This window comes from Zalophus californianus, chromosome 6, assembly GCF_009762305.2.
Source record: "Zalophus californianus isolate mZalCal1 chromosome 6, mZalCal1.pri.v2, whole genome shotgun sequence".
NCBI classification, from domain to species: domain Eukaryota; kingdom Metazoa; phylum Chordata; class Mammalia; order Carnivora; family Otariidae; genus Zalophus; species Zalophus californianus.
Genome location: NC_045600.1, coordinates 140055638 through 140081147, shown reverse-complemented (window position 1 = coordinate 140081147; position 25510 = coordinate 140055638). Strand labels below are relative to the sequence as shown.

Below are 25510 nucleotides of genomic sequence, written 5' to 3'. Positions count from 1 at the left end.
GCCAGTGATAAACACTCCTGGGCCTGTGGTTTGCTGATCAGCCCCTCAAGTCCTGCCCAATTTGGGGCTCTGCCTCTAGGCCTCCTTGGGTTTGATTTTGTTCAAAAGAAAACCACAGTCCAAATTGGAGTCACTTATGTTAAGGCCTCACATCAGTAAATCAAGACTTAATACCTAACCTAACTGCACTTTCAACCCTCCCCGGAATGTAACCTTTAACCAGCCAACATGGAATTTCCTGGTCAGCTCTAGGAAATTTACTGATAGACCCTTTCCAAGGAGGACAGCCTTGCCTAAAACAATGCATTCCTTGCTAATAGTTTCCTTTTTTCCTGTTCCCTCTCTGCCTTTAAAAAATCTGTCCTTCTCTATAACTTGACAGAGCTCCTTTCTACTTGCTAGATGTGATGCTGCCCAATTCACGAATCATTTAATAAACCCATTAGATCTTCAAATTTACTCCGGTTAATTTTTTTTTATTTAATTTAACTTATTTATTTGAAACAGAGGGCAAGAGAGAGAGACAGAGAGCAAGCACAAGCAGGGAGAATGGCAGGCAGGGGGAGAAGCAGGCTCCCTGCTGAGCAAGGAGCCCAGTAAAGGGCTCAATCCCAGGACCCCAGGATCATGACCAGAGCCGAAGGCAACCGCTTAACGACTGAGCCACCCAGGTGCCCCTGGATTTTTTTTTTTTTTTTTTTTAACAATTTCCAGGGAAGAACTTGATGTTCTTCCGGAAATGGCCTCACTCTGGTCTCTTTCATGAGATGGGTTGTCCAGATGTCCAGCTGGCCCACGTAGAAAGGCTTTGAGCAGAGCCCTTTAAAAATAGATTTTTCTAAAGCATTTCTTCCACATCCTTTTGACTTTGCAGACCAAAACCCAACCCAGATGTGGGCATGTTCCCCAGCAGATGAAAACGCCTAGGACCTCTCTGGGCCTGGGAGGAAACTGTACCGTATGTCACTGACCTCCTGGAAAGGAGAGGAGGCGGCGAACTTTACATGAAGAAAATAAATATGCCTGAGTAGCAGCTTGATAAAGATCACCAGGTAGGTAAGATGTGAAGCTGGGGCTTGAATCCAGGTGCCAGGTCTAAATCTTTCTGCACAACCCCCGGCGGCCTGTCCCAGAGGAGCAGACAATCCCGGTGAGGAGACATCTCAGGGCGCCGCTCCACTATGAATAGAGCTTGGCTGGTTCTGAATGTCGGAGCTTCAGGTGTTCAGAGGAGGGGAAATTCGGCAGGGCGGAGGGAGTCTCCAGAGAAATCCGTGAGGACAGTGGTCAACTGAAGCCCCAGCCGAAGTATGGAAAATCACATAAAGGAACCTCAGAATTTGGCCCACCCCTTTGGTTTCAGTGAGAAAACACTTTTACGTTTTTCAACTGAAAGCATATTTATTCGCCAGCACTGGCCCCTGGCCCTTGGTCTCTGGCTTGGAAACAAAAGGGGGTTGTTTGGTCCCTGGGCCGGGATGTTTACTCGCAGATCATGATGTGTGTTCAGAGCATCTGGTTTGGGAAAGGGGGTGTGCACTTGGAGGGTGTGAGTGTGGGGCCGCCTCGAGCCTCTGCTCAAGCCCACGTGATGCCTGCATTCACCAGTGCTGGAAAGCAGCGGGGGGCCGGGCCCCCCCGGCCTCCCGTGCACTTGGAGGGTCATCGCAAACCAGCACCCTGGAGGTGGTGTAGACCTCAGAGGTCGCCTGTCCTCACTGTTCCTCTCCTACACTGTCCTCCTGACACATGCCCTTCGCTTCAGTCCCTTCCCACACAGAGAGCCCACCGCCCATGAGGCGAGTCGGTCCCCTGTTGCATACATAGCTGCCATCACTGGGGAGCACTTCTCTCTCTCTCTCTCTCTCTCTCTCTTTTAAGATTATTTATTTATTTGACAGAGAGAGACACAACGAGAGAAGGAACACAAGCAGGGGAAGGTGGAGAGGGAGAAGCAGGCTTCCCGCAGAGCAGGGAGCCCGATGCGGGACTCGATCCCAGGACCCTGGGACCATGACCTGAGCCGAAGGCAGACGCTTACTGACAGCCACCCAGGCGTCCCCCTGTCTCTCTATTTTGAAAAGATTTTAATTATTTATTTGAGAGAGTGAGTGAGAGAGAGCACAAGCAAGGCGGGGGAGGTGGGGAGCAGGCAGAGGGAGAGGGAGAAGCAGGCTCCTGCCGAGCAGGGACCCCGCCGTGGGGCTCGAACCCAGGACCCTGGGATCATGACCCCAGCCGAAGGCAGACGCTTAACCGACTGAGCCACCCAGGCGCCCCTCTCTCTCTCTTTAAAAAATACTTTTAAATGTAACATTGACACCCAATGTTACATCAGTTTCAGGGGTACAACATAGTAAGTCCGCTTCTCACTACATTATGCTGGGCTCCCCACAAGTGCAGTCCCCACCTGTCACCACCACAACATCATTACAGTATTGTTGACCATATTCTCTATTCGGTCCCTGTCATTCCTGTGACTTAAGCACTCCTCGTCTCATCTATAATCTGCTTTGCCGTCACCTCCCACACCCTGGATCTGGTTCTGCCCAAGGGGGATAGTCAAGTCATTCATTCCATAAATATTTTAGGGGTGCTTCCTTTCCTATTGCGGGCCACTGTGCCCAGGCCTTGCAGATAAGGAGCCCCGCGGGTGTGGATGAGATAAATGAGTGACAGGCAATTTGTTTCAATAAAAAAGTCACCGACATCCCCTTAGCTGCTCAGGCCAGAACCTGCATGTCATCCTTGAGCCCTCTCTTGCCCAAGCCCATACATCCTGTCTACTGGAAAGTCTTGTCAGCTCCACTTCCAAAATCCTTCCAATATTTATCCTTTCCTTTACAACTCCCCCCACCCCTCACCATCACCCAGCTCCTAGCAACCACCTTCCCTCCCCTGGACCACTGCCTTAGCCTCCTAGCTGGTCTCTGCGTCTCTCTCTTGTTTCTCTATAACCCATTCTCCACAGAGCAGCCAGAATCAACCTTTAAAAACAATGGCACTCTTCTTCCCAAAGTCCTTCAATGGAATTTTCTTTAATGTAAGTTTTTCCCCAAGTGCAAAGTGTATTCAAAACACACACCTTGAGGCGTTGTCACACAGTGAACACACCTGTGTAGCTAGCTACCGGAACAAGATCCAGCCCCCAGGAGGCCCTCCTGTGCCTCGATCTGTCCCTAGCCCCCCAGCCAGAGTAACCGCTCTTTCGACTTCTAAGCCGTTGGTTAGTTTGTCTTTCTATATACACAATTACAGAACATGTACTCTCTTACATTTGGTTTCTTGTTCTCAACATTTCATTTTCTGCGTGGTAAAGAGTGTGGATTTTAGTCTACGTGCAAAAGTAAATACATGAAATCTCTCGGAGGGGTATAGCCACATCGGAAGACTATTTGGAGGATCTACCATAGCCGAGTATGTGCATGCCTTGTGATCTAGCAACTCCTAGGTAAATATCCAACAGTTATGTGGGCATTTGTTCACAAGACGTACAAAGATGTTAATATCAGCCTCAAACTGGTAACCATGAGGAGAGCATTATTATTGCTCCATTTTACAGATGAGAAAATGGAGGCTCAGAGAGATTGAAGAACGTCTAAGCCCATTCTTGCTGCTATAACAAAATACCAGAGACTGGGTAGCTTATAAACAAGGGAAGTTTCCTTCGCACAGTTCTTGAGGCCGGGAAGTCCAAGAGTAAGGCACCAGCAGACTCGGTGTCTAGCAAGGGCCTGCTTTCAGGTTCATGACCGGTGACTTCTCGCCGTGTCCGTAATGTGCTGGAAGGGGCAAAGGAGCTCTCTGGCCTCTTTTATGGGAGAGCTAATCCCATTGGTGAGGGCTCCACCCTCATGACCAAAGCACCTCCCCAAGTCCCACCTTCTATCACCATCACATTGGGCATTAGGTTTCAACATATGAATGGAGAGCAAAGAATTTGCCCAAGATCACCCACTTGGCATAATGCAGAGTGAGGATTCAAACGCAGACAAGGCCCCACCAGGGCTCTGGTCTGTCTCTACAGCCTCTCTGGGTTCTTCTCCCCTTACCCTTCGTCAGTCCTGATATGTGGGCCCTCATGCTCCTGACCAATCAGCTAGGCTTGTGCCTTTCTCAAGCCCTGCTCCCCTTTCAACATTTTTAAAATTTTAGAATAGTTTCATATTTATAGAAAATTTGCAAAGACGGTTCAAAAGTCCCTATCGATCTCTTACCCAGTTTTCCCTATTATCAAAACCCTACCTCACCATGGCACATTTGTCACAACTAAGAAGCCAACATTGGCACATTATTATAGCCGAACCTCCATATTTTATTTTATTGGGATTTTGCTAGCTTTTCCATTATTGTCTTCTGTTCCAGGCTGGCATGCAGAATGCCGCATACACTTAGCATCATGTCTTCTCGTCTCCTCTGGCCTGGGACAATTTCTCAGACTTGCCTTGATAGTTTTGTGGAGTATTGGTCTAGGGTTTTGTAGAATGTCCTGAAACTTGGGTTTGTCTGTGGTTTTTCTAATTTTTCTAAAGGGTGATGGGTTCCTAGAAGGAAGACTACAGAGGTAAAGCCGACTTCTCATCCTATCATTGGGGGCAATGCAATCCACAGGACTTATCACTGATGCTGTTCTCCTTGACCACCTGGGGAAAGGAGAAGGTACCTTTTCTGAAACATGGTTCCACTGAAAAGTTACTATTCTTTCTGTCCTTCCGGTACTTTGGAAACAAGTCACTGAGCACAGTCCCTGTTCAAATGAGGGGAGGGCCAGTAAGCTCTAACTGCTAGAGGAGAGAGTAGCTACAAGATTATTTGCAATTCTTCTGTATTCGTTCATTCATTCATTCATTCATTCATTCATTCATTCAGTTATTTGTACTACTATGGACTCATGGATATTTATTTTATACTTTGGGTTATAGTCCAATAGCACATTATTTCTTTTGTTGCTTACCTTTTCCCATTTCGGTGACTGGGAACTCTTTTAGCTTAGCTTTTTTATCTGTTTCACATGCCCTCATCCTTTTGTTTTTTAAAGCATTTTCTGGATGCCCCAGGTTCATCTTGTGTTCTCTCTGCCCTAGCCCTAGAATTGGCCATTTCTCCAAGGAGCCCTGATTCCTTTTATTGGAAACATGTAATACAGACCAAGTTCTGAGCACTGGGCTGTCGCTGCTTCTAGTTCCCGTTAGCAGACAGAGCTAGGAAACAGCACACGCACTCTAACCTCTGTGTACACACATATCCACACACCTCCGCATATATATACACTTATCCGTAGTTATTTCTGCACCTGTCATCTGTATCTAAATGAAGATGAGCAGGAATGCACACTGACGTCTCTGACAAACCCAGGATTGTGTGCTTTGGTCCAGCCTCCCTCCTTGCTTCCCTCTAACTTCCCTCTCCAGCAGTGAGAATCCCGATGCCTCCCATCCATCAGTCACTTCCTTGTCTCAGGTCAGGGTGCAGGCACACGCAGTTTCAGAATTGTGAACCCATATCCCCGTGAGGCACAACTGGGCTGCCTCTGGGGTTCAGCAGTTATATACAGTTCCTTTTGCCTTTAGCCTTATGGTTTCTGGTCCAAACACTGTTTCCCAAAGTTATTTAGGTCAATTCCTCTCCACACCCCTCCCTGCCGCACCCCAGCCCCCCCCCACCCCAAACCCCATTGCTTACAGTGAAGTTATTTATACATTTAGATTCTTTTGTCACAGTCTGGAGTCTTCCAACATTCTGGATGATTTTTTAAAAAAAGAGTTTATTTATTTGACAGAGAGAGAATGAGAGCACAAGCTGGGGGAGCGGCAGGCAGAGCGAGAGGGAGAAGCAGGCTCTCCGCTGAGGGATGCAGGCTCCATCCCAGGACCCTGGGATCACGACTGAGCGGAAGGCAGATGCTTAGCTGACTGAGCCACCCAGGCGCCCCTCTTGATGATTTTTTTAAATGTGCATATGTTAAAGCTCAATCTTTGGGCTGTCAATTTCTACCCATTTGGCAGTTGCTTAGCATTCTGTATCTACCACTTCAGGATCCTGCAGGATAATCCCATCATCTAAAATTCCCCCAGGCCTCCCCTCTGCAATTAACCACCTACCCCTTCCCCAAACCCTTGTCAACCGCTCATCTGTTTTTCTCGCCCCCACAGTTTTGCTTTTCCCAGAATGTCATGTAAATACAATCACACAACATGTAGCTGTTTTGATCTGTGTTCTTTCACCTAGCAAAATGCATTTAAGTTTTCTTCATGTTGATGTGTGAATCAATAGCTCTGTCCTTTTATCACAGAACAGGATCCCATTGTATGGGTGTTCCACAGTTTATCCATTCACCTACCGAAAGACAACGTGGTTGCATCCAGTTTTTGATGATGATGAACAAAGCTGTGGTATACATTGGTTTTTCAGCAAATAGGTTTTGGTGTTACCTGAAGTTTTAATTCTCTTAGGTAAATTACCTAGGAGTGCGATTGCTTTGGGGTCAGATGGCAATTCTATGTTTAACTTTGTAAGAAGCTGCCAACCTGTCTTCCAGAGTGGTTGCACCACTGTGCATTCCTCACCAGCAATGAACGAGCATTTGGCATGGTCAGGTTTTCTGGATTTTAGCCATTCCAATAGGTAGGCAGTGATATTTAATAGTTCTTTGCATTTTTATTTCTTTAATGGAAAATTATGTTGAGCATGTCTTCATAGGCTTATTTGCCATCCATAGGTCTTTTTTTTTTTTGCCTGTTTAGCCCTTTCGTCCATTTAAAAAATTTTAAGTGTAAATTTTAAATTTAAAAAATGCGTGTTTTCTTATTTTGAGTTTTGAGTTTTAAGATTTCTTTATTTATTCTGGATACATGTTCTTTATTAGATATGTGATTTGCAAATATTTTCTATCAGTTTGCGGCTTGTCTGTTAATTCTTTTACTGGTGTCTTTCACAGAGCAAAGGGTCTACTTTTGATAAAGTCCAATTATATCGATTTTTCTCTCGTGGATCCTGCTTTTGGTATTGTATGTATGTAAAACTCATCCCCAAACCAAAGATCATGCAGATTTTCTTCTGTTTTCTTCCAGAAGTTTTATAGTTTTGGGTCTTACAGTTAGGCCTATGATCCATTTTGGGTTAAGTTTTGTACAAGGTATGAAGCTTGTTTTCAACTTGATTTTGTGGTGCACGGACATCCAATTGTTTCAACACTATCTGTTGAGAAGATTCTTTCTCCACTAAATTGCACAGCTCCTTTGTCAAAACTCAGTGGACTTTGTTGGTATTGGTCCGTTTCTGTTTCTGAGCTCTCGGTTCTGTTCCTTTTGCAGAACTTTTGCCTCCTCAGATCCTTGTAAGGCTGGCTTCTTACGGTTCAGGGTCTCAGTGGGAATGTTACCTTTTCAGATGAGGCTTTGCTAATCACCCATCTAAACTGGTCCCCTTTCTCTCCTCCATGTTATGTCACACAATCATGTCCTGTCATCTCTGGAGAACTTGCTAGCACCTGAAATAGATCCTTTTTCTCTTTTTTTAAATTGAGGTATACTTGGGGCACCTGGCTGGCTCAGTCAGGAGAGCACGTGACTCTTGATCTCTGGGTTGTGAGTTTGAGCCCCACATTGGGTGTAGCAATTACTTAAATAAGTAAACTTAAAAACATAAATTGAGGTATACTTGACATGTAACATCATATTAATGATCTTTCCTTACCTATGTAAGGCCCCTGTGGACAGCTGTTCCCTTAGTGCCTGGAATGGTGCCTGGCTCAGGGCTGGTGGAATAAAATAATGATTCAATTCTCTTTTTAAATTTTATTATTTATATAGTTACTTATTTATTTAGTAAACTCTACCCCCAACATAGGGCTCGAACTCATGACCCCAAGATCAAGAGTCACATGCTCGCACACTGACTGAGCCAGTCAGGTGCCCCACTCTCTCACTCTTTTATTTTTTTATTTATTTTTTTTATTAAAGATTTTATTTATTTATTTGAGAGAGAGAGAATGAGAGAGCACGAGAGGGGGGAGGGTCAGAGGGAGAAGCAGACTCCCTGCTGAGCAGGGAGCCCGATGCGGGACTCGATCCCGGGACTCCAGGATCATTGACCTGAGCCGAAGGCAGTCGCTTAACCAACTGAGCCACCCAGGCGCCCTCACTCTTTTAAAATTAATTTTTTGGGGCGCTCAGGTCATGATCCTGGAGTCACAAGATCAAGTCCTCCATAGGGCTCCCTGCTCAGCAGGGAGTCTGCTTCTCCCTCTGACCCTCCCCTGTCTCGTGTTCTCTCTCTCATTCTCGCTCAAATAAATAAATAAAATCTTAAAAAAATAAATTTTTTTATCGTGGTAAAAAATGCAAATGCAATTTACCATCTAAATCATCTTTAAGTATACAGTTCAAGAGGGTCAGTTATGTTTGTGCCATGGTGGAGCAGAATCTCCAGAACTTCTTCATCTTGCAGAACTGAAACTCTGCCCCGCTTCAAGAGGAGCTGCCCTTTGCCCCCACACCCCAGCACCTGGCAACCACCATTCCACTTTTTCTTTCTATAAATTTGACTGTATTTTTTTCAAGGTTTTATTTTTAACTATCTCTACATCCAACATGGGGCTCGAACCTACAACCCCAAGATCAAGAGTCACATGCTCCTCGCTCGGAGCCAGCCAGGTGCCCCTCTATGAATTTGGCTACTTTAGATACTTCATATAAGCGGAATCATGGGATTATACACTTTTTGTCTGTTTGCGACTCAATTCTCTCTCGACTGTTGTTTCTGCGCGTCTCCGTGTGAGGCGATTTTTACCTAGGTGTGCTGTTGGTGAGTTCAGAGGGACGGATGCTGTGGACAGGCACTCTGCTTGGCCAATGCACATTCTTTCACCTGCAAACTTACACATCCTTTTCATTTGTTAAAACAACACTGTGCTGTGTCTTAGCATGTTTGTTTAGCTCTTCACCTCTGGGCATTTTGGACTGTTATCAATTTTTCAGAACCATAAATAGTGGTACCATGTGCATCTTTGTACATTGCTTTTTATTTGGGTAATTTCCTTCCAGTGAATTTGCCCAAAGCAGAATACAAGGTCAAGTTTTGTAGGTCTTGCTACAGTCAGTGATTCAGATGCTGAATCAACTTGTAGTTCCACCAATTAGGTGTAAATGTTTATTTCCCTCCTCACAGCCCCATCAACTTCGAGTTTTGTCAATTTAATGGAATTTTTGTTAAGTTTCTGGAAGACAGAGTATGATCTCTGATTGGGTAGGGGTATGAGTAATTAAAAAATAAAAGCATACCTGGTTTCCTATCATATACACGAACAAAATCTGAAGCTTTTAAGTGGACAGCTGTTTCAGATGATCATGGTACGACCATCTTGTAATCCTGGGATGCTCTAGTACTGGGTAAGAAGTGTTCAGGCCAAGGAGCTACTAGCCCACTGAACTCTAGAAGGGTCAGATCATATAAGAAAATCCCCTCCTTCTCTATCCTTTCTTTACCTGTTAAAACCCCCTGTCCCCTTGTGGTCCCAAGGCTTAGGTCTTTTGTCTTTTTCCTCAGTGAGTCTAGCCAGTGGTTCTCTTATTAGTTTCACATTAGCCTCATCTGGGGAGCTTTAAAAAAATACTCATTCCTAGGCTCCACAGGGATTGAGACTTACTTGCCTTGGAATGTATCCTGGTCATCTGTATTTTTATAAAAATCTTCCCAAGTGACACTAATGTGCAGTGAGGGTTTCCAGCCAATGCTCACAACAGTTACTGCTTAATAAATGCTTGTTGAGTGACTTACTGATTTGAGACAGATTTCTGAAGAGTTGTATTCTTTTTTATTGAGATATAATTCACACAACATAAAATCCATCCTTTTAGAATGAGAAGTTCCGTGGTTTTTAGCATACTCACCAAGTTATGGAACCATCATCACTATTAAATTTCAGGACGTCTTCATCACCCCCAGAAGAAATCCCGCACCCATGAACCATGACTTCTCATTCTGCCCTCACCCCAGCCCCTGACAGCCACTCATCGACTTCCTATCTTTATAGATTTGCCTGTTCTGGAATTTCATATAAATGGAATCATGGCCTTGTGCGTCTGGCTTCTTTCACTTAGCATCATGTTTCCAAGGTTCAGCCATGTTGCAGCGAGTATTGGATCTTCATTTATTTTTATGGCTGAATAATAGTCCATTGGATGGATACACTACTTGGTTTATCCATCCATCAGCTGCTGGACATTTGGGTGGTTTCCAGTTGCTGGCTATTAATGCTGTTATGAACGTTCATGTGTAAGCTTTGGTATGAACATATGCTTTCAGTTTTCTTGGGTATACATCTAGGAGTAGCATTGCTGGGTCATATGATAACGCTCTGCTTAACCTTTTGAGAAGCCGCCACGCTAGTTTTCAGTGTCTGCACCATTTTACAATCCCGTGAGTAATGTGTGAAGGTTCCAATTTCTCTACATCCTCACTAACACTTGTTATGATGTTTTTTTTGATTATAGCCATCCTAGTGGGTGTGTGAAGTGGTATCTCATGTGGTTTTGATTTTGATTTCCATTTTCCTGATGACTAATAATGTTAAGCATCTTTTCATGTGCTTATTGGCTATTTGTATATCTTCTTTGGAGGAAGATCTATCCAGAGTCTTCGCCCATTTTAAAACCGGGTTGTCCTTTGTTGTTGAGTTACGAGTTAGTAATATTCCAGTATTCTGAATTTTAGGGCCTTATCGGACATGTGATCTGCAAATATCGCCTCTCATTTTGTGCGTTGTCTTCTTGCCTTTTTGATAGTGTCCTTGGAAGTATAAAAATTTTAAATTTTGATACAGTTCAGTTAATCTACTCTTCAATCAATCTACTCTTTCCTTTGGTTGTGTGTGTGTTTGGTGTCAGGTCTAAGAGACCACGCCTAATCTAAGGTCACAACGATTTGTACCTGTTCTTTTCCAAGAGTTTTATAGTTTTAGCTCTTATATTTACATCTTTGATCTATTTGGGGTTAATTTTTATATAAAGTGTGGAAGTCCAACTTTATTCTTTTGTGATTATCCAGTCATTCTAGCATAATTTGTTGAAAAAATTGCTCTTACCCCACTGAATTGTCTTGGCACTTTTGTTGAAAATCAACTGGCCGTGGATGTATGGATTTACTTTTGGATTCTTAATTCTATTCATTGATCCATATGTCTATCCTTATGCCAGTACCACATGGTCTTGCTTAATGTAGCTCTGTAGTACGTCTTGAAATTGGAAAATAGAAGTCTTCCAAACTTTTTTTTCCCTACAAGATTGCTTTAGAGATTCTCGGTTCTATCCATTTCCATATTAAGTCTAGGATCAGCTTGTTAACTTCTGAAAAAGGACAGCTGAAATCTTGATAGGGATTGTGTTGATCTTATGCCAATTTGGGGATTATTGCCACCTTAACAAGATAAGTCTTCCAAGAACAAGTCATCCATGAACAAGGATGACTTTCCATTTATTTAGGTCTTTAATTTCTTTCAGTGATGTTTTGTAGTGTTCAGTGTACAAGTCTTGCACTTTAAATTTATTCCTAAGTATTTTATTCCTTTTGATGCTATTATAAATGAAATTATTCTTTTTCTTTAAAGATTTTATTTATGTATTTGAGAGAGAGAGATGATAAAAAGAGTCATTTAGATAAAAGTCAATGTGACCAGCAAGTCTCTCCCCACCCTGGTCCCCTGGTTTCCTTCCCCTTAGGCAACCACTATGCTCATTTCCTGGGAGGCTGTCTACAGCTGCTTGCCCACCAGAAGGGCAGAGGTGAATAGTTGCTCTGGAGACGGTATAGCCTGCTAATCCTAAAATATTTTCTATCTGACCCTTTACAGAAAAGGTTTGTTGATTCCCTTTTTAGTCCTTTATCCTTTCAAAGGATGCTGCTATGGTACGCTAGGACATCTTTGTATATGCGTCATTTTACACAGTGAATTTGGATGGAAGGAATGCTCTTAAGTGCAATGGCTAGGTCTTAGGGTCTCCGTCTCGGTCACTCTGGTAGGTATTACCAAGTAGCTCTCCGGAGAAGTTGAAGCAATTTAGACTCCCTCCGACAATGCATGCTTGGGCCTGCTTCCCACAGCCTCGCATTAACAGTGCGCTAATAATTCGACACTTGCCAATCTGATAAGTGAAACCTGGCCTGACTGTCCTTTTAATTTGCATTTTTCTCATTATGGATAAGGGCTAAGCATCTTAAGTCTAAAATTTTAAAAAACCGAAACACCGAACAACTCTTCCCGAGGCCTTCCCGGTCCAATCGACTCAGGACTCGGGGGCCTGGTCACCGGCTCCCCGCGGGACGCGGGGCGTGGCGGCGGGAGGCGGGAGGTGGGGGCGCGGACCCCTCGCTGCCCCCCCCTTCCCAGGCTGGCCGCGGAGCCCCGCCTCGGGTCCGCCTCCCGAGGGCCTGGGCGGAGCTCGCAGGCCGGGGGCGGTGCTGTGCTGCCTGATTTATTCCCGTCCAGGAGCCGGAGTGAGAGCCCCGCGGTGTGCACGGCCCGAGCACCCGCTCCCGCGTCCCCACGGCATGCCGGGCCCCCGCCTGCTGGCCGCGCTCTGCGGCGCGCTCCTCTGCGCCTCGGGACTCTTCGCCGCCTCCGGTGAGTCGATCGCACCGCCCTCTGGCCCTCGCCCCTCCTCTCCGCGCCGCTCGGAAGTTCGCCGCGGCGCCCTCCCTCCACCTCCACTGTTTACAAACTTGGCCCAAAAGCCGGGGCCGTGCGGAGGGGCGACTTCTCCGGCTGCGCCCCGGCCGGACATGGGGATGCGCTCGGCCTCTCCTGCGGTCTCCGCGCTCGGGCGTTCTGGATGGTGATAGAGGCTTGAGAGTGGGGCGGGGACTCGGGACACCGGGTGACAGCCCCACGGCCCCCAGGGATGGGGCTTACACATAACAAAGGAATCTGCTGTGTCGGGCCTCTCTTTTCCCATCTGTAAAATGAGGCCATTGAACTGTGCCCGACTCTGGCGCGTCTTCCACCTGGAAGTTAATAGGACTCTTGTACTGACAAGCCTTGTCCAGCCAACTTTCCCTGGCTGCTCCCTCGCAAGCTCTGGTCATTGGAGTTTTGCATCCCGGCTTGTAGGTGTCTGGTGGGATGAGCGAGGGCCGGGAATGCGGAGGAAGGCGGAGGAAGGGGATGGGGCTCTGGGTGGGGCCCAGGACGGGGTGGGGGAGGGGGGCAAGAGCCTGGGGAGGGACTTGGAGAGGGCCGCCCCTGGGCTGGTGGCTTCGACTCCCTCCCGCGGCCTTGGCGTGCCGCTGTATCTTCCTCGCTCCTCCTCCCCCGCGGAGGAGGCCTCCCGCGCACAGCTGGGCCTCCGGCGGGCTGGTCCTGGGGATGCCCCATTTCTTCACCGTGGGGCCCACACAGCCTGTCGCCTCCAGGGCTTTGAAGAGGTACCCGTGGTCGGCGCGCTTCGGGCACCCCCTCCCTCATTTTCTCAAAGAAAGCAGGGGTGAGGGGGTCAAAGCTGAGCCCTGGCGCTGTCTTCCTGCCACAGTCCGACCCCCAGGCCTGGAGCCAGAACCTCAAGCTCGCGCACACTTGGGGACACGCAGCTGGTGGCTGTCCAGCGACCCCGAGACCCAGCTGGGTCTTTGAAGTCCCTTTCCACTCCTCTCTGTCCCCACAACTTGAGCCCCGGCTAAATGTTCCTGGGAAAATCACCCACAAAGGCAGGACTCTGAAATTGCCAAGGTGGTTTTGTAGAGGGTGATCTGGCTTTTCCTGAAAAGGGAAAAGTACCAGGACTGTTGTGTGCAGGTGAGTCAGCCTCAGACCTGTGCTGGGGGAGGGGGGGTAGAGGCCACCTTTCCCTGTCCTGAAAGTGGACCGCTCTCTGCCCTGGAGCAGAATGGAGAGAGGGTGCGGTTGGTTGGGGAGAAGGGGAGTTGGGTTTTGTTGGGACAGGAGCCCAGGACTCTGGCCATTCCCAAGGCTCTGTCTGTGGCAGTGCCCGCAGCCTGCCAGGTCAGGGGAGGGGATTAACCTGCTATTTAAAGCCAGTGACTAATAGCTCATTGGGAGCCGCCTGCCTTAAGCTCCCAGGCGCGGCCCAGGCGGTGCTCAGAGAACTCTAGTGCTCATTAACGGTGTTCGCTGTTCCCTCTGCTCCCTTCTCCGGAGCTGGCCCAGCTCTCTGGAGCTTTGGGATTTCAGGAGCCGCCCCCCCACCTCCCCCAGCCTGGGATGGCATGACTCTATGGGGAGGAAAAGCGATTTCTCATGTCTTACCCCACATGATGGGCTAGGCCCTTCTGGGATGCGAAGGTCAGCTAGGAGATCCCCTACCCGCCTGCTGGCCTGGTGGGGTGCACTAATAGCTCACATCTGCCCCCCCAGCTCCCCCCAGCCCAAAGCGGTGTGGTCCTCTGCAGCCCTCCTCCTGTCTGCGGGGGTTCTCAAATCTGCCTTCCTCTTCACCTGAATTCCTCCTCACCAGGAGGCCCGTGCAGCCACTTACCTGAGTCACTCCTGTCAGATTCCTACCCGGGAGCCCTAGGGATCTTTGTGTAGCCCCAGGACACCTCCCTGCCCCAGGGGAGCCCATCCACAGCTCTGCAGAGGGCCTTTTCTCCATATTCTCCTTCCCAGAATGGGAAATGGCTTCCCCACTCCCACCTCACCCTTGAGAATCTCTGATTTTTTTTTTCTTTTTTCCCCTGGTGGACAGTGGTGGGCAGCTGAAGGAAGGTTGAGGGTCTGCAGGATGGAAAGTCTGAGCTTGTCATTCCTAAGGTCCCTGCGGGTCTGGCCCCTACCTACCCTTTCTGCTCTGTCGTCCTGTTCTCCAGCTTGCCATGGCCCTGTGCTCCTGCCCTTCTTTAGAACGTTCTTCCCTCACTCCCCGGGCACACTCCACTCCATCTCTTAGACCCAGCTCACCTGTCCCCGCCGCAAAACTTCCAACTCTGGCAGAAACCATACTTCCAGTGGCCCTTCATGCAGGCTTCCGTCAGAGCTGATGATGCCTCTTCATCACCCAGTGACTGTCCCCCTCTTTCCAGTGGTTTCTTGAGGCCTGGACCACACCTGGTTCCCCTGTCTCAGCGACCCAGCCTGCACATGGTAGCCCCCCCCCCCCCCACCGCCCCCAGTATTTACTGAATGAATGACTTGCTATTCTTGAGTCTGAGCTGGTGACATTGCAGGTGACTTCTGTGACTCTAGCCAGTGCCTGAATGGTGGCACCTGCTTATTGGGCCAGGACAACACCCCCTTCTACTGCCTCTGCCCCGAAGGCTTCACGGGACTGATCTGCAATGAGACAGAGAAAGGTATCTGCCCTGGGCCCTGCGTCCCTCTCCACACCCAGCTCCCAGCTGCAGCCCTGGCTGCTGGGCCCAGTTCATCCCTGAGTGGGTGGTGGTCCCCGGCACCTCTCCCGTGGTGGTCAGCCAGAATTTCTCTGGAAACTCCCTGTGCACTTGGAAAACCCGGTGCTTTCCTCACTGGGACTGATTCGCCTGCACCTGACCCTTTTTGGCGCCAAGCTGGCCCAGGCTCCCGTTTGGCAGAGGAGGCAGGGAGGGGATGGCAGGGGGAGGCGGGCAGGGGGCTGAGTTTGCGCAGAGGGTCCTTTTGGGGCATCCGCTGCTGCCTGTCTCTGTCCCCAGCTCCTTCCTGCTACTTTGCCCAGCTTACCTGCCTCTCCATCCCTAGGTCCTTGTTTTCCAAACCCCTGCTACAATGATGCCGAATGCCAGGTGATTGGCGACTTGTACAGAGGGGATGTTTTCACCCAGTATGTCTGCAAGTGTCCTCACGGTTATACAGGTGTCCACTGTGAGACCAGTGAGTATCTGGGGGTGCCTGCTCTGATGGGGGAGGTCCTGAGCAGCCCAGGCCATGTGCCGGCCTCATTCCCTGCCTCAGGACGTCCTTTGGTAGGTTGAGGGTAGGACAAAGCGTTAGTTAGCGGTTCTGTTGTCCTGGACTAGTCCCTGCTTGGCCTTCTGTCCTCAGACTGCTGGCCAGGCCTGATGTCGCTGCAGGGGAGTGAAGGGTGGTGGTGGCCCCAGAGGTCAGAGAGTTCTGCTGCCTGGGTCACCACGAACCAGACACACAGCATGAGGGTTAAGTCCTGAGAGTTTCTACCAAGAGGGGAAAACAAACACATTCTTAATCTTAGGGCCCAGGAGGTCAGTAAGTAGGGCTGGGGCCTTGGAGTCTGACAGTTCCTGGCCCAAGTTTGACTGCGGCCTCATCACAGAGCTCAGGGAGGAGGGAGAGGCCTGGGCAGGCTGGGCCGTTCCCTCATGGTCAGGCGGTCAGAGGCCCGGCATGTGCAGAGGGGCTGACCTGCCTGGTCTGCCTGGTGATCCACTCAGCCACAGAATGGCCCTGGGTGGGTGCCCAGCCTCCAGTGCTGGCGGTGGCTGTCCACGCTGTCCTCCCTCCTGGCCCAGCTGGAGTCCCTCCCACCAAGCTGGGATTAGTCCTTGCCTGCTATGGGCGGGCGCCTGAGTCCGCATCTTCAGGGCGTCCAGCTTCTTTGGTCCAGTGGGTCTGCCACTAAGCATCTTGGGCAGGGGCAGACGGTCCCCCTTCAGGCAGATGTGGGGATGCTCTCTGAGGTTTGCGGATCTGCAGAAGGAGGAGGGGGTGCTGGGCCAGCTGGGTGGGCGCTGGGGCCTGGGGGAGAGCACCTCAGAGGCGGCGGCACGGAGGGCCTGTCCCTTGGGCTCGGGGCGGAGGCCAATGTCTTTTGAGATCCTGGGTGGAGGAATGTGTGCATGTGTGTGTGTGTGTGTGCGCGTGTCTGTAGTTGGGGGGTCACTAAGGCAGACAGCCCTGGGTGGGGCCAGGTGTGCCCACTAATTACTGTGTGGGGAGCCAAGGTAACCATGGGTGTGCCCGAGTTGGAATCACCCGCCTAGCCTTCAGCTTTGCTGCCTGGGGTCTGCCCCAGGTTGGATGAGGCAGCTCCTGAGGCAGAAGGCAGGAGGCAGCCAAAAAGGGGGGAGAGCCCCCAGAGGGACCATTGCAGCCCCGCCTTGTTAGGTGGTGTGTTGCCTTGGAGCCCACAAGGACCCCAGAGAATGCACAGTGGGGTCCCTTAGAGTGTGAACATGTGAGGTGTGAGGACCTGGTTGCCAATCCTGGCTCAGGCCCTGGCCAGTTCTGATCTTGGCTGCATGGCTACACTTTCCCAGCAAGAGTGGCCTAGCACCGAGCTCAGCATGAACCTGGGCTGTTGTAGCAAGAATAGATCTATCCCTGGCTTCTCTGCATGGGGCATCTCTGGGGGATGAGAGGGGCTCGGTCCCCTAGGACCACATCCCTGGGGTAATGGTGAAGGTGATGGCCCCTTGGCCAGGGGCAACTTGGCAGATGGCTGGTTTAAGACCAATAGTTGGAAGGAGCAAAAAGTAGGAGAGAAAATGGAATGGTATTCACGCCACACCCAGAAAAGTCCTGCCAGTGGGGTTGTAGAAAAGTCTGGGCAGATTTGCTTATTGCCTTTTTTTTTTAAAAGATTTTATTTATTTATTTATTTGACAGAGAGAGACCTCAAGTGGGGGGAGGGGCAGAGGGAGAAGCAGACTCCCTGCTGAGCAGGGAGCCCAATGCAGGGCTCCATCCCAGCACCCTGAGATCATGACCTGAGCTAAAGGCAGATGCTTAACTGACTGAGCCACCCAGGCGCCCCATGATTTGCTTATTGCTTTATGTCCAGTACAAGTACTGGTCACTGCCAACTGGGGTGCCCCTTCTCCCAAAGCCGTCCTGGGGAAGCCAGGGGTTGGGCTGGATATGGTGGTCCTCCTGGTGGGCTGAGGACACTGAAGAGCAGGTCACACTGGAATTCCCTCCCACCAGTCCGTCCCTGCCCCCCCACGCCCACCCCACTGGTGCTGCTTGACGCCCTGTGAAAACGAGACCATCTACCACAGCCTCACAGGAGATTCTGGCTGCCAGTCCCAGCAGTGCCATGGGTGCCGGCCTGGCCTGGAACCTTCGGGCAGCCCTGGGTCCCAACCCCCCATGGCTGTCTGGCCCCCCCACCCCCCTCCTCACCATGCACCTTTTCTTGGGCCCTGAGAGTCCTTTCCTGGTCTCTGCTCTGGGTCTCGGCAGAGGCCACACTATGTTATTTTTTGGTCCTCTGGGGTCCGCGTGCTTGGGTGGCCGCCTGACTGCCACCTCCCCCCTCTCCCCCTACCCCTGCAGCCTGCGCCATGCCGCTGGGCATGGAGACGGGCGCCATTTCCGACGCACAGATCGCTGCTTCATCTGTGCACTTGGGCTTCATGGGTTTACAGCGCTGGGCCCCAGAGCTGGCCCGTCTGCACCGCACGGGCATTGTCAATGCTTGGACGGCCAGCAACTATGATAAGAACCCCTGGATCCAGGTATGGAAAGAATGGCTCTGGGGTGGGCAGAGTGGTGGGAGGGGACAAGGTGAGGGGAGTATGCCTGCATTTGGGGGGTCATAACCGAGGTCCAGGTAGCAAGGTCGTGGGTTCCCATAGGTGAAGTATCTGTAAGTGGAGGGCAGTCTTGCGGCGGGCGGGCGGGGGTGTTCCTGGAGTGGTGGGGCCGGATGAGGAGGAGCAGACGCCAGGCTGTGGAGGGGCTGTTTGCACTGGATGAAGCCTTTGGGGGCCTCGTCCCTCTTTGTGTGCTTCCCTGAGCACTGGGCCCAAAGCTCTGAGAGGTCCCGATGAGAAAGCCCCCCCTTCTTTCTAGGTAGGGAGGGTGGAGGGAGTCTAAAGAACCCAGGCGATAAGGGTACTGACCTCCTTCCTGGGGTCCAGGTGAACCTGATGCGGGAGATGCGGGTGACGGGCGTGGTGACACAGGGCGCCAGCCGCGCAGGCAGTGCCGAGTACCTGAAGACCTTCAAGGTGGCCTACAGCGTCAACGGACGCAAGTTCCAGTTTATCCAGAGTGCAGAGGGGACAGGAGACAAGGTGAGGGCTCTAAAGAACGGCTGTGGTCTGCACCCTCTGGGGCTCCAGAGCTATTTGAGGGCTCCCAATGGAGTGAGGGTACGCTGGATGATTAGCCATGTGGTGGGTCATCAGTTGCCTCTTGGTTCCCAGAATTTGGGAAACCCACGTCATGCCCATGTTCTGTGGTTACAAGTGATATAGCTCCTACTTTATAGGTGAGAATAATGAAACTCAGAAAGGTTCAATGACCTGTTGAGGGTGGCTGTAGTGGTGGAGGTTGGATGCCTTCTGAGCATTCAGGGCTACCATGTACGTTGTGCAGGTTGTAGACTGCTCAAGGATGTCATTACTAAGTGAGCACCATGCATGATGTGGATGTCACAGGTTTGTGTACTTCTGCCTGTGGGATCATTAGTATAATAAAGTGTCTTGAGAAAGGAGTGCCTTTCCCTAATTCGCAGAGGCACCCTATAGACGATGGGTGGCCCTGTGTGAAAGACGGGTTTGTGCCCACGCCCCATGATGACCAAGAAGGGTGTGAAAGGGGAATCTGTGTTGAGGGCTGTGGGTGGCCAGAGGAAGAACTGACCCCCTGCTGGCTCTGCTAAGCCCCATCTCTGCCTCCCAGGCCTGACGAGGGAGGTGAGGCAACCCTAGGAAGCTGGACTGCCTGCCCTGACCCGTTCCTCCAATCTGCTTTCCTCCTAGATATTTGTGGGTAACATGGACAACAGTGGCCTGAAAGTCAACCTGTTTGACTTCCCTCTGGAGGTGCAGTACGTGAGGTTGGTGCCCATCATCTGCCACCGGGGCTGCACCCTCCGCTTTGAGCTCCTTGGCTGTGAGCTGAATGGTGAGTAGAGGGGGGCTGTGGTGAATGCTAAGAAATGGGCTTCTTTGCCCGCTTCCTTCTCAGCCAGGCTGAGCTGGGTAGGACGGCAGCAAGGTGGGGGACCTGGGCTTCCACAGGAGATGCCCACGGGAGGGGGCACCTGGCTCTCAGAGCGCTTGCCTCCGTGTTTGTGATCTGCCAACCCTTGGCATTTAGGTTGGTGGGAGGAAAAAAAAAGACACCCTTTGAGTTGTCAAAGTATTTTCTGTTATTCTGATTGGTTCCTTGAGCTTCTAGAACATGTAGCATGAGTTCTGTTTTACGGATGTCAGCTCCATGAGGTCAGGGAGTTTGTTTTCTTCACGGCTGTAGTCCCGGTGCCTAGAAGAGTGCCTGGATTGTAGATGTTCAATAAACATTTAATGAACGAGTGAATGAACACAGAAAGGGAGGCCCCGATAAATTATTTATCAAGTGCACACAAGCTGGTAGGTATTAAAACTTGGTCTAAATCCCTGGGCTTTTGACACCCACCCACTTAGTGCTTCTCTCCCCCCGCCCCCCCCCCCCTCCAGACCTCCTGTGACTCATCATTCAAGAGAAACGTGGGGACTTCTAGAGTCCTAGGGCTGGAGCTGATGCCTTTCTGCTGCCCTTTCCAGACAGAGTCCCAGATGGAGGGATGGTGGGGGGGCACCAGAAAGAGACCGGTTTTCTGATGAGCCAGGAAAAAGTCATCACTGGCCATGTCAGGCTGCAGGGGCTGGGCTGAGCAACTTTGTCTCAGCCCGCGGCTCTCCCGGGCTTATTTCCATCTCTTGGCAGCCACGGCGCCACCTGCTGGCCGCTGGCGGAACTGTAGGGCTCGCTAGGCAGAGCTGCAGAGCCAAAAGGTGGCTCTCTGCCTTTCTTGTCTTACTCAAGACCCGTCCTTTTAAAGTGTGAATTTAAGTCATCGCATTTCCTCTCCCAGGGTCATTGCCTTTTTGAGCCTTATTGTTTAAATGGGGAGTTACAGACTGCCTTCTGCTAAAAGGAGATTTAAGCTACTGGTACAGGGCAGGTCTGGGGGCTCTGCAGCCTTTGGCTATTAAACTTGCCTGCATGGTTCATGGTCCTATCCCAGCTGGCTCCCTCCTGGGCCAAGAGACGGCGAGCCTGGCAAGCTGTGCAGCTGTCCTGTCTGCTTTCCTCAAGATCTGGATCTTCTCCTTTCCCTAATCGGCATTCCAGCGGGCTGGTGAAAGTGTTGGTGTGTGCATGTATACACACGTGTGTGTGGGTGTGTGCACATGTGTGGTGCTGAGGTCTGGGCATGAGGACTCCCCTGTTGGGATGGCTTTTGAGTGGAGGCTTGAATGACAGAGCAAGCCACACGAAGAACTTGGAAAGAGCATTCCAGGCATGTGAGGAGCTGGCAAGTGCAAAGGCCCTGGGGCATGCTGAAGGATAGAAGGCTGGCCAGTGGGGCTGGAGCCTAGAGAGTGAGGGGCAGCTTGCTGGGTGGTGAGGCTGGAGAGGTGGATGGAGCCAGACGAGTTGGGCTGTATGGATCATATTAAGGATTCAGATCTTTATCCTCAGAATAAGGGGCAGCCATGTGGGGGTAGGGGGAGTGCTAATAGGACGGGATTGGGGTGTGTCTAGAAGGGGTCCCTTAGGCTGTGTGGGGGGAATGGGGGCAGAGGGCCATCACGGGTGAGGGGAGTCCTGTGGGACGATAAGGTGGCTTGGGTCAGGGTGGGAGACGGGCTGGGTTGGGTGGATTACAGCCCTCTACTCAAAGTGAGCTCCGAGGACCCAGTAGTATGAGCATCACCTGGGAGCTTGTAGAAACACGGGCTCCAGCCCCACCCTAGATGTGTGGAAACAGAATCTTCATTTTAACAAGATCCTTGGTTGGTCTATGAGAAGGACTCCTCCCTGGGGTCCTTCCCAGGGTCACATAGTGAGGGATGGAGCAGAGAGTCCTGGCCTTTGGCTCAGTGCCCCTCCCGATGGCATTTCCCCTGGAAGGCTGACTTCGTCAGGAGGCCCAGGAGTGAGGGGGCACCAACTTCAGGGAAGCAGTGGATCTGTAGAGGGGTCCCCCTTGAGCCTGGGATCATGGCCTCCTCTGCAAAGCTGCCCCAGGCCTGAGGCTGCCTGGGAACACCCCGCCTCCCAGCGCAGTAGCCTCTCCCTGTGAGAGGAGCGTGGGGATGACCTGGTGAACACCCATCACAAGGAGGTGGTGCGATTAGCAGGCAGCCGGTAGATATCCGCACAGCTGGAGGCAAAGCCTTTAGTGGCCAGAGTGCAGGCGTCTGGGGAGACGGTGGTGTAAGCACCATATACTCCAGCCTGCTCCCAGCTGGAGGCGTGGGTGTCCATGCCTGCGTCCCCCACCCCCAGAGGCCCCCGAAGGACACAGAATGAGGATTCGGCCAGGTGTGAGATACACCCATTGTTCACTCGGGACTTTGGTCTCCTCCTGTCCACCCCTAACTGCTCCGGCCACCTGCAGGTGGGGGTGACTATGCCGAACAGCTGGGCACATTGCTGAGTGGGGCAGGCCTGTGCCCAGGCCCCGAGTGACAGCACCCGGAGTGGTCAGTGTTGAGTGTGAAGGCCCTCTGGGGGACTCGGAGGGAGGGGCTGCTGGGCAAGGGGGCGGGATCTGCCCTGAGCCCCGGGGGTTCTTACTGCTTTCATTTCCACCTGCTGGAGGACAGCTGCGTCCCCTTCATTCCCCCGTTACCAGCAGGTAGGCCTTCATGGCTCTGGGAGGGGGCGTGGCTGGTGGCAATGATGTCACAGCCTGGTGTGGCGATTAGGAGTGTGTGTGTGTGAGAGAGAGAGAGAGAGATTTGGGCACGTTGCTTACTGTCTCTCAGCCTGCTTCCTCCCCTGTAGAATGGGGTTCCTGATACGGCTTTCAGGTTCCTTGTGGTAGATGAAATGGCAGAAGTGAGCCCTGGATCAATGGGATGCTTGTTGCTGATGTTCTTGACAAAAATCATAGGCCTCAGCCTTGTTACACAGCAGCTGGACCATAGGAGTGAGAGAGAAGGGCTGAGTCGCGTGGAGGCCCCAGGTCCGCCCAAGTGAGGTGGTTAGGGCAGGCTTCTTGGAGGAGGTGTCTCATGAGTCAGGCCTCGAAGACATGGGGGAGGTGGTGGCAGGGCCTGCCCTCGTGCAGAGGGGACAGGTGGTGGGGATCTGGGAAGGGCGAATCAAGGTCGGGGTGGGAACGGAGAGTGGCTGGCCCAGGTGAGGAGTCGGTGCGGTGGGCAGAGAGAAAGCACAACGGTTGGAAAGTCTTAAAAAAAATAAAATAAAATAAAAAATAAAACCAAGAGGCTGCCCGGGGCTGGTCAGGATCCACAGCTCCTCCCCGTGGTCGCCTCATGCTGTTGCTTCTGGGAGGCTGCGGGTCCTGACCTCCGTGACAAACCCCCTTGCTGGCAGGATGTGCTGAGCCCCTGGGCATGAAGGACAACTCCATCCCTGACAAGCAGATCACGGCCTCCAGCATCTACAGGACCTGGGGCCTGAATGCCTTCAGCTGGTATCCCTTCTATGCGCGGTTGGACAAGCAGGGCAAGTTCAATGCCTGGACCGCTCAGACCAATGATGCCTCTGAGTGGCTGCAGGTGGGTCGGGGTGCAGGGCTGCAAGGCTGGGGTTGGGTGGGATCCACACGGTTGCTGATCTTTGACCTCCGCCCAGCCCAGGCGTGTGCTCCCCGAGAGGAAGCGTCTGAAAAGCCTTGTTTTTCTTCAGATTTGTTTTTTTCCCCCTCCCACGTGCGCCATCTTCTCCTGACTCTGCAATTCCGGAGGGGGACGGGGAGGGGGGGAAACTCAGGGCTGCTTCCACCGAGACAAGGCCCCAAGCCCCAGGCAGAAGGGGCGGGTTGTGTGTGTGTGGCGGTAGGGCCATCCCCATCAGCTGCCACAGGGTGACAAGGCTGAGCCCACAGACAGTAGGGCACGACAGAGGGACACCTGACTCAGGCAGGCACACCTCAGGATTTCTCTGCCTGACTTGGCGTCTGAGAATATGCCACTGGGGCAAGCCCTTGTATTTCATGAAATTGGGAACCAGGAGAGTCACAGAAAACTGGAATGTCCGCTGATCTGAGAGATGAGGGAACTGTCCCGGCAGGGTGAGGATTTGCCTGGGCCCCACCTGCTGGTTGGCAGCAAGCCAGGTGTGCAAGCCGGGTCTCGGGACTGCCGGTCCAGAGGCCTCTGGCAGCCTCCCCAGGATGGTCAGGGACTGGGGGCAGGAGGCTTGTCTCCCGGCTCCCAGTTGCCATTAGCCTGTGGAGCCGGGTTCTGTGAGGCGCTGCTTGCATTTGGACTCCCTCGAGGTGCCGGCCAGGCTGTGGACAGCCCTGCAGGACGCCTCGGGAACCGCTCCAGTGGCTCCCCTGCCCTGGTTCTCTTTGTACCGGGGGTGGGGTGGGGTGCGGATTGGCTGCGGGTTGGCCAAGGCCCAGGCTGTGAACTCTAGCTCCACTGCAGTGAAGTGTCTAACAGAGTGTGACAAAGTAGGTGACAGGATTTATGTCCATTGTATGGACGAGGAGGTTGTGCCAAATGAAGTAGCTTCCCCCAAACTAGAAGTCGGGCCCCAGCCCTGTCTGCCTTTTCCCACTTTACTGGAGAGAATGGTCTACACAAAGAAAATGTGGTTGTTTTTCCCCTGTAGGTTGACCTGGGCTCCCAGAAGCAAGTGACCGGCATCATTACCCAGGGGGCCCGAGACTTTGGCCACATCCAGTACGTGGCAGCCTACAAGGTGGCCTACAGTAACGACAGCATCAACTGGGCTGAGTACAGAGACCAGGGGGCCATCGACAGCAAGGTGAGTGTCTGGCCGGCTGACCTCCTGTCACCCCTCCAGGGGTGCCCTTCGGAGTCTGGCCGGGGGCTCTGAGGGGAGGTGGGGGGGCTGGCTCTGGGGCCCTCCTGACAACCCCTCTGCCTGCAGATCTTCCCTGGCAACTTGGACAATAATTCCCACAAGAAGAACATGTTTGAGATGCCCTTCCTGGCTCGCTTTGTGCGCATCCTGCCCGTCGCCTGGCACAACCGCATCACCCTGCGCGTGGAGCTGTTGGGCTGTTAGTGGTCAGCCTGGCCGGGGTGACCGCAAGGGCCCTGGGGCACCCGCCCCTCACCTGGTCCTCCTGGCCTGCTGTTGGCCCGCTGCCTCCTCCACCCACCCCACCTCCTGACTGTCGGCGACTGGTGGTGGGGGTCTCAGCCACCTCGCCTTCTCCCCTGCCCCGCCCCTCGCCCTCCCCCTCCCTTGTGGCCCTGGCACCCACCCCTCCTGTCCTCCCATTCTCTTAGGCACCGTGGGGGTTGAGTAGGTGTGGGACAGACAGGGAAGGGTGAAGTAGGGAGTGGGGGTTACCTGCACCTCCCCGGATCCCTGGTTCTAGCCTGTTGTTTTCCCGGCCCTCACTCCCGCACCCCACGTTCCCACGGGCCCCCAGAGGAAGCCCGGAGGCGCCAGGCTGGAGGATAACAGTCTCCTGTCCCTCAGCACGATGCTGCCGCGCAGAGCTGCCACCTAGTTCCCGACACGTCCCCCTTATCTTCCTGGAGACCCCTCTTGACCCTTGGCCTAAAAAGACACAGAATGGGGTGAGGTGGGCGGGCTTATGGAGAAAAGGGGTGGAGGTGTGCTGGTTCTTTCCCCCAGAGTACACAGGCAGCTTCCAAAATATATTTATGTCACCCCCTAGAACTCTCGCTGGGG

The 25510-nt window shown here is 52.0% G+C and overlaps 1 protein-coding gene across 2 annotated transcripts; it reads left to right on the top strand.

Moving 5' to 3' along the window:
- Positions 1-874: 874 nt before the first annotated feature.
- Positions 875-25510, top strand: MFGE8 (milk fat globule EGF and factor V/VIII domain containing). Of its 2 annotated transcripts, none has more exons than XM_027572398.2 (10): positions 875-1052; positions 12485-12619; positions 15175-15300; positions 15686-15817; positions 18197-18378; positions 18784-18939; positions 19630-19774; positions 23204-23388; positions 24452-24607; positions 24734-25510. In XM_027572398.2, exons 2-10 carry the CDS (start codon positions 12547-12549, stop codon positions 24869-24871), a joined length of 1293 nt encoding a protein of 430 aa, XP_027428199.1. In that variant the 5' UTR covers positions 875-1052; positions 12485-12546; the 3' UTR covers positions 24872-25510. The 2 variants fall into 2 exon arrangements, with proteins under 2 accessions (XP_027428199.1, XP_027428198.1); XM_027572397.2 differs by having other exon boundaries at positions 875-1056.

Bases quoted from the DNA above. Each gene is read 5' to 3' on its own strand.
- MFGE8 (XM_027572398.2), top strand. From the start codon at position 12,547: ATGCCGGGCCCCCGCCTGCTGGCCGCGCTCTGCGGCGCGCTCCTCTGC. The intron at 15,818-18,196 runs GTGAGTATCTGG...CTACCCCTGCAG, and splicing joins AGGTGTCCACTGTGAGACCA to CCTGCGCCATGCCGCTGGGC. The intron at 24,608-24,733 runs GTGAGTGTCTGG...CTCTGCCTGCAG, and splicing joins AGGGGGCCATCGACAGCAAG to ATCTTCCCTGGCAACTTGGA.